The following is a 13,525-nucleotide window of genomic DNA, read 5'->3' as shown; positions in this document are numbered from 1 at the left end:
ATATTATCATTGTCAATATAATACTTTGGGTAACTTGTATCAATATTTGTAGTTCCATTTCTAATAATTTCATAAACAATATTTTAAAAACCTTTCATATTGTATTCATATTTTATCATAATATTCCTTTTTACATTTTCTTATAATAATAATTAATCTGTTCTTATACTTTTTATATTTATTTTCTGCTTCTGGGGTACGAGGCTTAATAAGTTGTTTGTAAATGCATTTATGTTTTCAACAGTTCTTACTCTTTTATATTGGAAAAAACTCTTTATATATATATATATACACACACACACACAGACACTTCTGCCCCTCTTGTAAATAAATCGTCTTTTTTTTATATTGTTTAATGTTTAATATTTAATATTGCTGTAGTTTGCTGGAGTCTCACTTTAGAATTTTATTGTGCAAACTGTCTTTGACATCTGTACATATGACAAATAAAACTTAATACTTGAAACTCAATGTAGCCCTATGACATGTGGTTCTACTTGGCCAGGTGATTGTTGGATGAAAGCCTGTGCTATACATTGTATTAATAAAATCTTCTATCATGTTATGCTTGTTTGAATTCAATAATTCAATATCGAAATCTCCACATACTGTAGAAACATAATCTTTTGTAATGTTTTGGGGAAATGGGCATTTTTTTCTGTTCATTTAAATACACATCCCTGTCCTTCATTCGTCTTCCCTGTTTCAACAGCTCGATTTTTTCTGCTTTCTGTGAGTAAAGTGAATGATAATGGCTGGTTCATCTGTTTCATATCTCTGTAGGACAGGATGACCTGCCTCAATTTTTCTCCTGTCCAACTCAATCCCCTTTGAATGAAAGAATGCCGTTACCTGTTGCTCCATCGATGAGGCGTCCTGCTCACTCATCTTCACTTCATTCAGCATCGTTACTGCTTGGGCATATGAACCATGTTTTATCTCCAAACCAGAGATTATGAAATGAATCGTTCTGGTATATTGATCCTGGTCCACCACACAGTTTTTCAGCTGGAAAATCCGCTTGTCCTTCTCTGTATTTTGTAGCCTCAGGGCTTTATCTTTCTTCAACAAGCTCATAATGGTCTTCTGCTGTTGTCTAACTACAGAAACCTCCTCCATCAGCATATCAATCGATTGTTTAAAATCATTAACCTCCTCGGCCTGTGTGTAAATCCTTTTGGGGCCATAGCGTCTCGTTTTCTTAACAACATAGTTTGGGGAAAAACCACATATGAGTGAAAAAGTCAGGTGTCACAAATCATTTGTCCATATAGTGTATATGTGCTTTGTTTTTTTTTACATTCTTTTCCAGATTTGGTTCACTTTTTCCACTCTTCTGTGAAGGCTTTCCACTGGATTTTTGGGGTGTAGCTGTGGTGATTAGAGCTTGTTACTGAGGCCAGACACTGATATCAGGTGCCACCTGCATTGCACTATATCTAATCTAGATAGCTGTTTGCTTTGAACATTGTGAACCAACTGTGACACACATATGGGTGTGATAGTCAGGTGACCACACACGTTTAAACATTTAGTGTAATTATATGCAGTGAAATGCAGTTTTTAGATTTAGTTTTTGCCAGCTTTTAAGAGTACCTTCAACTCACTAGCCACAGCACACATATGTTAATCCTTATAGAACAATATACACTGAGACTGAAGTATACATTCAGGAGACAAAAATTCAACAAGTTGCATAATGTTAGAATAAAAAGTTAGAATAGAAGCTAGATAGAAACAGATCGAAGATATAATACAGATCGATGTGCTTTCTTTTTCTTTTGTAAAAATAGTGTTATGGTACAAAGATTGGAGAATTTTCAGAAATCGATGCAAAAGTAAGAATAATTGATAAATAGAAATAGATAGAAAATAGAATACAGATTTATGTATTTTCTTTATTTAATACAAAATACAGTGTTCATATTTATAAAAAAAAATAGAATTTTACCTTAGAATTTTTTTTAGAAATACAGGCAAGACAGAATATAACTACTAGGAGAAAAAGGGAAAGAAAAAAGAATAGTTTACTTGTAATAAACCCTGGTTGTTTAGGGGTTAAGTATTTCACTGTATTTCCATCACCTTGTTATTTCATGTATGTCCAGTAGGTGGCAGTGTTCTCACACATCAAGGCAAGAAACCTCGTTCTCTGTCGCGGGAACTACTGACCACGAGCCGCTGTCCGAGTGCTCTCATTTCATAACGCTCTATTTAATATACATTCAAAGCAAATACCCTGTAATACAAAACATGCGATACACCTGGAACGGAAGAACGAGATGACTGGCACTGAAACGAGTTGCACATCGGCTTTTCGGTAAGACATTTATTTCATTTAGCATCACACGAGCTAGCTAAGTCATTGTAGCGCAGCCGGCTGGTTGCGGCATTACTAAGGCCGAGTCCTAAACCGCTCTTTGATGGTTATGTAGGGGACTAGATAGGGCACAAAGAAGTCATTATATTATACATTATGTAGTGCGCCTAGGTAGGGAGTATAAAGTCATGTAGGATACAGCCGAATAATTTATTCGATGTGAAACTCGCTGCGTATCATTTGTGTTATTTAATAATAATATTGATGATAATAATAATAATAAAAAGAAAATATTTAATAATTTTAAACATATTTTTCTTTCTAATGTAAGTCTCTCTGGCTGGTTTTATATTTGATAAATATGATAAAAATTACACATCTTGATACCAGTAAGCGAATTAGCCCATACATCTGGATATTATATGGTCCAGATGTGCATAATTATTATATCTATATATTTGTGTATGCGTGTGTGTGTGTGTGTGTGTGTGTGTGTGTGTGTGAGATAGGAATAATATAATATATGGAATAATATAATATATATGTATTCCTTTAAGGAGCACACAGGTGTAATAAAGTGGATCTGAGATTATACACTTTATACTGGTCTGTATATGACATAAGCTGTAATAAACCCTGAGCTGATTTATGAGGGGGAAAAGTGTCTCTTACCCTCAGGAGTGTAAAAATGCCCCAGCTGTCTTACTCTAACTGTAGCTATGAGCAGTGTAAATGCAGCAGTACCCAGTCCAGGGTGTGTACACACAACACAAGTTAGTGGAGACTCCAGTGCCAAGACCACCTCATCTCTAACAAGTCCAAAACAAGGATTCTGTTGGCTTAGACACAGATAGTGATAATATCTTTTACAGTAACAAAATGAATAATAATAATAATAATAATAATAATAATAATAAATAGTATTAATACTACTACCACCACTACTAATAATAATAATTAAAAAAAGATAATGGAATTACTATTATTAATAGTAGTAATAATAATAAGCAGTAGAAGAAAACGTATAAAATCAATAATAAGAATAAAAATGATAATGGCATTACTACCAATACTACTATTACTATTACCATCGCTACTAATAATAAAAATGATAATATTGTTACTTTTACTACTACTTCTATAATAATAATTAATTAATTAATTAATGAATAATGTTATTAATATTAATATTGTGGATTATGTCTGTTATGGTTATTTTTTTGTATGATTGTTTGTTTGTTTACACTGCATTGTCTGTGTTTATGGACCATGTGTGTCCTTCTACTAGCACTACTACTTCTAATAATAAAAATAATAATGGCATTACTATTACTGCTATTGTTGGTTATACTGATAATAATAATAAAAATAAATAAATAATAATAATAATAGTAATACAAATAATAATTCTATCAATACTACTAGCATTATTACTAATAAAAGTGATAGTAGCATTACTATTGCTACTACTACTAATAACAACAACGATATTACTATTACTATTTTACTATGTTACATAATTAGTTTATTATTTTATAGGAAATAAAACTAATATAAATATTACTTTGTTATCCAAAAAGTTTTTTAATTTTAATTTGTCAAAAGTTTTTTATTTTAAAATATGAAAAATGTTTCTGTTGTTATTTAATATTTGGACAACATTTACAGTATGGGGTGGCTTTTGTGGGTTTTTTGGTTGCTGTGAAACATGTTTTAAATGATATCTGCTCTGAAACCTTAATTGACATAAAAAGAAATCTTAAATCATTACATTGAAATGGTGGATACGTGCGGAAACCCTGCGATGTTACAGTAGATTGAATAAAAAGCCTGAAAATCATGTAAATTAAACATTCTAATATTGAAATATGAAACTGTTTTGTGGATAAAGACAGAACAGGATAAGCAGTGTGATGAGAGATCTAATGCAGGATATAGCCAAAGCCAGAAAAAAGCTGTTTAATGATTGTTTTTATATTTTATTCTGCTTCAGTCAGTCAGAATCAGAATATTAATTTCTACTGTGGTGAAATTGATTAAAATATACATGTTGTGTTGTTATACCAAGCTCTAGAAGATCTGACATCTCTGTGTGTGTTTTGTGTGTGTGTATGGTTTTCTATAGTTTTTTCTCTGTTTCTGATTGGTCAGGAAGCAGTGTGAGAGCCTGATGTTGATGTAACTGGCTCTGTGTGGAAAACGACCGCCACCGTGGAAGAAACCAGCAGCACATGGCACCAGGCCTACACAAACTCGGGCTTCAGCCCAGCTCCATCATCACCCGAACACTTGTGCAGGGCCTGCGGAGGCCAGGTCGACTCGGCAAGCAGGGTGAACCAGACACACATGCATATACACACACACACACACACACACACACACACACACACACACACACACACACACACACACGCATTATCATATTTAGTGTTGTATAACTAATGAGAGGCAGTTAATTACCAAAAGTCAGAGGTAAAACTGTTTCTTTACCGTATTTTTCGGACTATAATCTGCTACTTTTTTCCCCACGTTTTGAACCCCGCGGCTTAAACAACGAAGTGGCAAATTTATGGATTTTTCCCGGTTTCACAAACTTCAAGCCAAAAAACTAAACGACATAACATTAGACCAATGAAATTTCCGGACGGAAACGGAAAAACGCACCTCAACTGTGTTCTGAGCTGCACGGCATCGGAAGAAAAAACTTCCACGGAAGGAGGAAGACAATGAACAATGACTTTCTTGGTAGGCTACTGTTTAGATACAAGCCGTTGTAACACGTTGAGTCTGGGTGAAGGGAGAGTTTACTAACAGAAATCATATAAGCACAGACAGGTTTCCAAAACTCGTGCTTTTTTATTTTTCTTGGCAACAGCGTTACGGGTTAGTCAAAGAAACTTAAAAATGAGCCTCGGTCTTGCACACATGCAGTAATAGCGGAAAAATTCGGCGGCAGGCGATTCTCAAAATGCCGCTCTGCTCTTAAAGGAGCCACAAAATATTTTACCTGTTACACCGTGTATCAGGCACTGTCTTTCGTTAAAGCCTGTGTAAAGTTCATTAGTTTCAGTGTAAACACGGCTGAGGCCTATAGACAGGTGTTGCTTATTTATGTTCAAAATAAAAATCTTTGTCAAATTCAGTGGGTGCGGCTTATATTTGGGTGCGCTTAATAGTCCGGAAATTACGGCACTTATTATCTATTCACCACCCTTAATACCAATTGTTGGAAATATTTATTTACAATTTCCTGGGTATTCCTCAAGTAAACAAGAATGGCACAGTGCTGACTTAAAGATGCACAACAGTAACAGTGCAGCGTGGCTTATATGGGAAGTAGAGCTCAATTGTTAAGTCTTTGAGTTACTGATCAGAAGGTTAAGGGTTTAAGTCACAGTGTTTCCAAGCTACCACTGTTGGGCCGTTAAGCACAGACATTAACCTTCTCTTTCTTTGACACGGCGGTGCTTTAGGGGGGCTGTATTATGGCTCCCTCTGCTCTCTGACCCCATCTTACTAACAAGCTGGGATATGTGAGGCAAGAATTTCACTGTATTGTAATTTGTGACAAGTAAAAGCCTTACTTCTTTTCTTGTTCTATTATTGACATGTTCCAATTTGTTTTACACTTTTAGGGTTAGGGATGTAATTCACCGGTGAATCTTTCCGAGCATTGCACAGCAAGAGGCTTGTTTTTCTGTAAAGAGCTTTTGTGGCAATACTCTTGCAAATATTATGAATAATTACATCGGGAATTGCAGTGAGAAGTGTGTAATAATTGCGACACACCCGGAACAGGTTTCAGATGAGTCCGGAAAGTAAAGTGCTGCATTGCAGGTAGCGGAAGAGGCCGTGGAATATCATCCGATCAGATTACGATAATTAGCGGCTCAGCATATCGGCAGGCTTCAACTGATCACTGATTTCATGGTTCTTCTGATACAGAATGTGTGTGTAGACTGCAAGAAGCACTTCTGCAGCCGCTGCTGGGTGGAGCCCGAGCTCAGGCCGGCGCTGTGCCAGACGTGTCGGCGCTTCCTCGGCACTCGGTTCGAGCGGAGCCAGCTGATAGGGCTGAAAGTGAAGGAGCTGCGAGACTACCTGCACCTGCATGACATTCCGACTCACATGTGCCGCGAGAAGGAAGAGTTGGTGGAGCTCGTGCTGGACCAAAACACGCCCAGCAGCAGCAGCAACAGTCGGAGCAGCAGCAGCAGCAGTAACGGTTGCAGCAACTCAGCGCCTCCGCCAGCTGCTTCAGATGTCCCACAGTCCCACACACCTTTATCCCAGGCAGCCGAGGAGCCAGGGTCTCTTACAGAGGAGGACGAAGAGGAAGAAGAGGAGGAGGAGGGAGAAGATGAGGATGAAGATGACGACGATGACGACGATGATGAGGTGAAAGCGTTCGCCGAACACCAAGCTGCTTTTATTGTATTATTAAGTATCAAACGTTTTATACTTGTTTATAAAGTGGTGTGTAAGATAACAGGACGTAGCAAACGTAGCTTTTCGTTTAAAGGAATACAATTGTATGAAGAATAATAAATAAAATCAGCTGATCGTAAAAAACATCAAGCGTTTGTGTGTGTTAGTCAACAGACAGCAGGGAGACGTTGGTGCACAGTCGCAGGGCGTCTCTGTCCGACCTGAGGAGCGTGGAGGATGTCGAGGGTCTTACAGTGCGCCAGCTGAAGGAAATCCTGGCACGCAACTTTGTGAACTTTCAAGGCTGCTGTGAGAAGTGGGAGCTGATGGAAAGGGTTACACGTCTCTTTAATGACCAGAAAGATCTCCACAACCTGGGTAAGTCACTCCACATCAACAAGATATCATATCCCTCACACACTGCAGCTTTAGCTTTGGTTTGTATCTCTCTTTGTCTATCTATATCCTTTTTTTGTCATTGTTTTATAGATTTACAGATTCAACTAGAATGACTCAGTGAGATTTTAGAATGATTTGCGAAGTAAATAATAACTATTAACCACAAAATAAAATAGATAAATAGATCCACACGTGATCTACACATAATAAAAAATGAATTAATTGACAAATATAATCTATTCCTATTAACCAGCCAAGGATAGACTGTTTCAAACATAATGATTAATAAAACACTAACTATGGCTGAACTGTAATATTTCATAACACACCACAGACAAATAAATCATTATTGTATCAGGTTCATTTTTTCACCTTTGCTATTTTCTACTGTGACCACATTTTAGATGCTCACAGGGTGACTTCAGCATACAGTATACAGTGCATAATATGAACACAAATTGACCACACCTGACTATCAGACCCATAAAGTATATGGGTGTTCTGTAATCTTAGCTGCTGTGAAGTTGGAAGCACACAGCTGTAGGGGCAGGGGTCCCCAAACTACAGCCCACGCCAGAGACATAGTTAAAATTTTTTATTTAAATATGTTTTATCATATCTATACTTAATAATAAAGGTTGGCTTTCAAACTAAAATGTTTAGTTATCAATAGAGGGTTTGGCACCGATTGCTGATGGCGGGAACTGCTGCAAAAATCCAAACCGATAGTTTTTCCGGCTTCCGGTCCGCTGTCATTACAAGAGCGGCCTCTAGAGACGAATTACTGACACCACGTGCTGTTTGTTTTTACACGTGAGACGGCACGCTGCATGGAAAACAGGGCTGCTGCTATCTAATATTTTAGTAATCGAGTATTCTAAAGATTATTCCATAGATTAATCAAGTAAATTAGAAAGTACTTTTTCTTTATGAAACAGCAATACTAAATAGGGAGAAAATGAGACCGATCTCCTTAAAATGAACAAGTAATTTGTTTTTCTTTTTAGAAAAATGTACAATTTTATGGCTGAAATTGCTTACAAGAATATCTGTGAAAACTAAACCCATTTAGTGCATTTTTATTGGCCATATTACATCAAAATACAAATACATTGTAGGTCACGTAGATTATTCTCACTCTCTTTTATTTAATAAATCTCGCACAGTATCACAATGTGGTTTTCTTGTCTCCAGAAAAGCTGCTTTAAATTTTCCACGCGTCAATTTTCAGCTAAATCCATGTATTAATCACCAGCTTTACAAACGTGCTTCACTACCTGCTCTACACGACCACCGAGGAGGGACTTTTTGGACCACACTGTATATAAATAAAAATATTAAAATCTATTTCAAATTTCTTTAAAAAAACGCAAACCGCACTGTACGCTGTTTTCTTTATGTTTTAGTTTGAAATGATCCCAAACCTTTTGAAACTTTTCTTCAAGGCATTTTCTTTGGCCTGAATCTTTTCCTTGCCTCTCGTTGTTTTTTCCCTGTTCCTCCATTATTTTCATTCTGAGGCATCTTCTGTGTTCCCTGTCCAGAGCGCTACAGAGTTTAGCGGTGGTACATCAGTAATAATGGTCCGGGGGTAACAAAGTGCTCCATGTTTAGTTAAATGGACTAAACGAAGCATCTAGGGAAATAATTTACCTCGATTAATTTTTGTAATGGAATTACTCGAGTTAATTGAGAAATCGTTACAGCCCTAATGAAGCGCACGTTATTATATTTGTTTTATAATTTATGAATTATATAATTATTTTTATTAATTTAAATATTCATATTCATTTCCTTAGCACATTTCCATGATTTAGTACTGTATATTTGTAAGAAAGTTCAGAACTATTTTACATGACGTGTTATGTTTGCTTGCTTGTTTGTTTGTTTTTTGTTCAGTATTCATTTGAAAAACTATCCGTTGAATAATCGGTTATCGGCGGGTGCGATCCAACCCAGCTATCAGTATCGGTAAATCTACTATTCTATTATCAGCATTGCCTAATTATCTGTTAGATTCACCCACCAACCATATGCATATACATAAGTAAGTAAAAAAATGTCATTATGATAGTAATAATGCTCTTTTGATAGGCTCTGTATCTCTTGAAAAGTAATGCTTGTTTGTTTGTACGGTGCAGAACAAAATAATAATCTAATCTAGCATTAGGACGCATAATAAATACATTTCAAATCGTAGTAAAATCTCCACAGTAATACTGGTAGTCACGTCGGCCCATGTAATTTACTCTTACAGAACGATCTGAACCCCCCTTTAAAGAAAGGAATAATTATGTGGCCCTCACAGAAAAAAGTATGGGGACCCCTGTTTTACAGTTTCCCTATATGCTGTAGTATTACAATTTCCATTCACTTCCAGTCATACACTGTTCAATTTCTGTGTGTTTTTGCCTTTTACCGATTCTGGTGCATAAAAACAAAAGGAGCATGGAAGTGTCTCATAAAGGACTCTGTGTTTCCAAACCTCTACCTTTTTGCTGTACTTTAACGTGTCCATTCGCACAGAGGACAAATGGACACTTCGGGCAGACGCAAAACTGAATAAATCTTTTGATTATCTTGCTTGAACTGCTACATTACACATTTACCATAAAAACACTATGAACTATATCCATGTTAGTTAGGCTGCTTTAATAATCTCTTACTATCCAGAAAGTGTGCTAGTAGTAGTAATTTTGGTGATTGATAAACTGCTTACTTGCTTGTTGCTTGTTTATTTGCAGTTTCAAACACTAAAAACGAATCAGGCACAGGTATGTGTTACTTGTTTAACCAGCGCATAGTTACTACACCCCATGTGAAATAAAGTATATAACGAGGCGTGTATGTAGTAAAGCATGTGCGTTTCTGTGTCAGTAGCAGAACCAGCCGAGCCGAGCAGTCAGGAGGAGAACCTGTGTAAGATCTGCATGGACTCACCCATCGACTGCGTGCTGCTGGAATGTGGCCACATGGTGACCTGTAGCAAGTGCGGCAAGCGCATGAGCGAGTGTCCCATCTGTAGACAGTACGTGGTGCGTGCCGTTCACGTCTTCAGATCCTGATGGGGGGGCGCAGCGGAGAGCCAGAGTACCTGAAGAACACTCGTTTAATAGCCACACACATTCCATCTACCGTTCCTGTACGGAGGCCCAGAGAGATGTGAGGCTCAGTCACCGTTCTTTGCTCCTCCTTATTGTTTCTAATTAAACTTTTTTTGTGGGGGTTTATTCTACGGATGCATTAATGCATTAATGCCTTTCCGCATTATCCTCCATGATCACAATCTGCTGTGATGTTTGACTGTGAACGAGCACGCCTGGTTTGCCAGCTAGTTATTTGTGTAACATTCAGAAACTTGTATCATAAAATAACATATCATTAAATATCTGAAGTTATGAGGGACAATCAAGCTTATCTGATCTAGCAGCTGAATCTTCACTGTTGTAGTGTTTTTGGTGAGCTAGTAATCAGAGCAAACATTGATGAGCAATGATGCCTTTTTCAGCTCCAGGGAAGACGGAGCTGTACGCAATTTGTGTACCATCTACAATGCTTTCCAGCGTGTGTGCTTTCCAGTGACTGAGTTATCGAGCGATTTGTTTTCTCATCACTGCATGTCATGCTTTTGTTCGTTTTTTTTTTTCTCTTTGTGCTTTTATTGCACAACGAGTGTAATACAGGTAATGGACGTTTATACCACAGCATTGTTGAATTCTCAATTCTAATCAGTTGATTAAGAGCAGCTCTGTGTGGCACGTTACAGGTTCATATTAACACGCGTGTTTTGATACATATGATTGACAAGTACAAGTGGTCCATGCAATCCAAGACTTATAAGTAAAAAAAAATAATAATTGTTGCGATGTTTATTTAACATTTAGTCAGTTTTTGTAAGTCACTAAAAATAAAAGAGAGAGAGAGAGATGTGCAGGTGAGGGAATAACGCTTTATTGCTGCTATATAGTAATCTATAACAGGAACTAACCTATCTCATGGATGTTTTGCAACATTTAATGCAACTCTAAGCAGCGCATAGTTCTTCAATTAAAAAGATGTGATTGCTGTGGTATAAGAGGAATAAAACGCACTGTTGATTATTGTCCTATTGCAGCACATCGGTTTGATAACTGCATGTCTTTTCATGCCATTAATGGAATACTTTGTTGAATACACTGTGGTTTAACAGCTCGAGTTATCACGACGGTGGGACTGTAGCTGCGTGAGAAAACTTGTGTGCTTCAGATGGAAAGCTGAAGTGTAGGCTGCATGCGCATGTCTATAATCAGGTGCTACTTTTACATATTCGCTTTTTTTCACCAGCCTTATCAGTGTAGTTGTTTTCTTGTCAGACCTCATCATATACATCATAAATAGCATGACGAAGTAATGCGACATTGTGCAAACGACACGCGTTCTACCCAGAGCGTATTCCTCCACTTCACCCGCTGTTATCCTCAGGATTCTCAATGACAAAGACAAATGAAACAAAGATGAATCGAAGGATATCTTTCCAGTTCTATATATTACAATTAGAAAGCTGTTTGTGTCTCTACATGTTCATGAAGCAATAATGAATTAGAATTTGCATAGTCATGTTTTTATTTTACTATGGTAATTGACCATTGGTTGCCCTGGTTTCAATTTAATTATGATTGGCTTTATTGAGTGGAGGAGGTGGGGCTTACACACACACACACACACACAAAAAAAAATTTATTCACAAACAAATAGTGTTGTTTGTAGTGATTTTGGGACTGCATTCACGTATGATGACTTTCGACAAGAAAATAACTCTCATAGCTCTTTTTTTTCTTTTCGTTTCCTTTTTACACTAAATCTCCACGATGCATTATTTTTTTTAAACGAGCCCCGTGCTGTTCACGGTGTGGCGAAGGTACACTTTACAACCTCATCGCCATCTTATTTCTTATGCACAGTAGACCGTTGTGCTGAGCTGGTGGTTTTTCAGACGGTTCCATGGTCTTCCTTCAGATGCGTGCAGCTGTAACACTAGCCTTGGTTTGTGTTAGTCACATGGTGCTCTTATTACTGCCCGAGCCTCCATTTAGCGCTCTGCACCAGAGAGCTTTTTAACACACTCGTGGATTTATTACACCAGGGGTTATCAAACGTCAAACCAGGGACCTTTTAGTTGTGAGAAAAGTCCACTAACTGCCTCAGTACATGTTTATAATAAAATTCAAATATTAACCTCATTATTTAGATGTGTACAATAACATTTTAGCGATTCTTTTGGAAACATGGTGCTTTTTTTTTTGCTTTTTTTTTTCTTACAAATAACAAACTATTTGTTTGGATTTTTATTTTGTATTTAGCGATTTTTATTATCTATAGATCTAGTTGTTAAGGAGTTACTGAAGTTTTAATTAAACTTGCTGTTTCAGCATGAAAACAAAGAAAGTAATCGCAGACACCCCCCCCCCCCCCAAAAAAAACAAAAAACAAATATATATATATATATATATATATATATATATATATATATATATATATATATATATATATATATATATATATAAAATAATAAATTAATAAAACTAAATAAAAAAATAAAAAAGGTTCCTGGATCCCACTTTGAGAATCAGTGTTACACCAATGCAACATCGTCTGAGGCTCCAGTCAAATGTATTTATAGCTATAACTGTAAATAAGCTGTTTTGTTACCACTGACTTTACATTTAATCAATTGCCACACAACTTTAACCGTAGGTGTTATTAAAGGCTTCTGTTTGTTTGATTTTTTTTGTTCATATTCTGAATGTACTATAGCTTCACTTCTGGGCCAATCGTGGCACCAGTAAACAAATGTAGTAGCGTATGCCATATTTAGTTCTACTGTAGGATTTAGTCAAAACCAATTTCTGTCTATTTAGAGGGAAAAGTAATTATATATAAATCATATCATTTTCACTATCCAGGGAAATTTCATTTTCAGAAATAAAGGTACCAAAATGTATGGAATTATCAAGAGGACATGTTTTGTGCCTGGAAATGCAAGTATAATATTAAAGTGCATAAATCAACCTTGAGGACCACTAATATACTTTAAAGCTTTACTCTACATTAATAAAAAAAAATGCAATCTAAAGGTACAAACGATACACACTTGATTTATACGTGTATGATTTGACCATCAAACGTCAAAGCAGCATTTTTCACCCAGCCACACTGCACTGTATCAACAGAGGGTAAACGACAAATTTCTCATAACTATTCATGTGTGTTTTTGTCTGTAGTATTTATCAAAATGTATAGTGTGGCATATAATGATGCATCCAGATCTTTCATAAACCGCTATAAATCTGTAGTTATACATGAGTATCTCACATTTGAATATTACTCTGTGTTTTTTTG

General features: G+C 36.5%; 1 protein-coding gene across 4 annotated transcripts; it reads left to right on the top strand.

The window, feature by feature from the left end:
* Nucleotides 1–2,057: 2,057 nt before the first annotated feature.
* On the top strand, nt 2,058–12,617 carry LOC310739220 (E3 ubiquitin-protein ligase rififylin). Of its 4 annotated transcripts, none has more exons than XM_083564952.1 (6): nt 2,058–2,320; nt 4,472–4,651; nt 6,266–6,718; nt 6,916–7,126; nt 9,892–9,921; nt 10,031–12,617. In XM_083564952.1, exons 3-6 carry the CDS (start codon nt 6,449–6,451, stop codon nt 10,210–10,212), a joined length of 693 nt encoding a protein of 230 aa, XP_083421078.1. In that variant the 5' UTR covers nt 2,058–2,320; nt 4,472–4,651; nt 6,266–6,448; the 3' UTR covers nt 10,213–12,617. The 4 variants fall into 4 exon arrangements, with proteins under 4 accessions (XP_083421078.1, XP_083421080.1, XP_083421077.1 ...); XM_083564951.1 differs by having other exon boundaries at nt 2,063–2,320; nt 10,028–12,617; XM_083564954.1 differs by lacking the exon at nt 9,892–9,921 and having other exon boundaries at nt 2,061–2,320.
* Nucleotides 12,618–13,525: the final 908 nt, after the last annotated feature.

This window comes from Silurus aristotelis (assembly GCF_946808225.1).
Source record: "Silurus aristotelis genome assembly, chromosome: 16".
Taxonomy (NCBI): domain Eukaryota; kingdom Metazoa; phylum Chordata; class Actinopteri; order Siluriformes; family Siluridae; genus Silurus; species Silurus aristotelis.
The sequence above is the reverse complement of the archived record's forward strand: the minus strand, read 5'-3'. Positions and strand labels throughout refer to the sequence as shown.

Excerpts from the sequence above, each read along its gene's own strand:
- LOC310739220 (XM_083564951.1), top strand. The coding sequence starts at position 6,449 with ATGTGCCGCGAGAAGGAAGAGTTGGTGGAGCTCGTGCTGGACCAAAAC. Across the intron at positions 7,127-9,891 it reads GAAAGATCTCCACAACCTGG|TTTCAAACACTAAAAACGAA; the intron begins GTAAGTCACTCC and ends GTTTATTTGCAG. Across the intron at positions 9,922-10,027 it reads TAAAAACGAATCAGGCACAG|CAGAACCAGCCGAGCCGAGC; the intron begins GTATGTGTTACT and ends CTGTGTCAGTAG.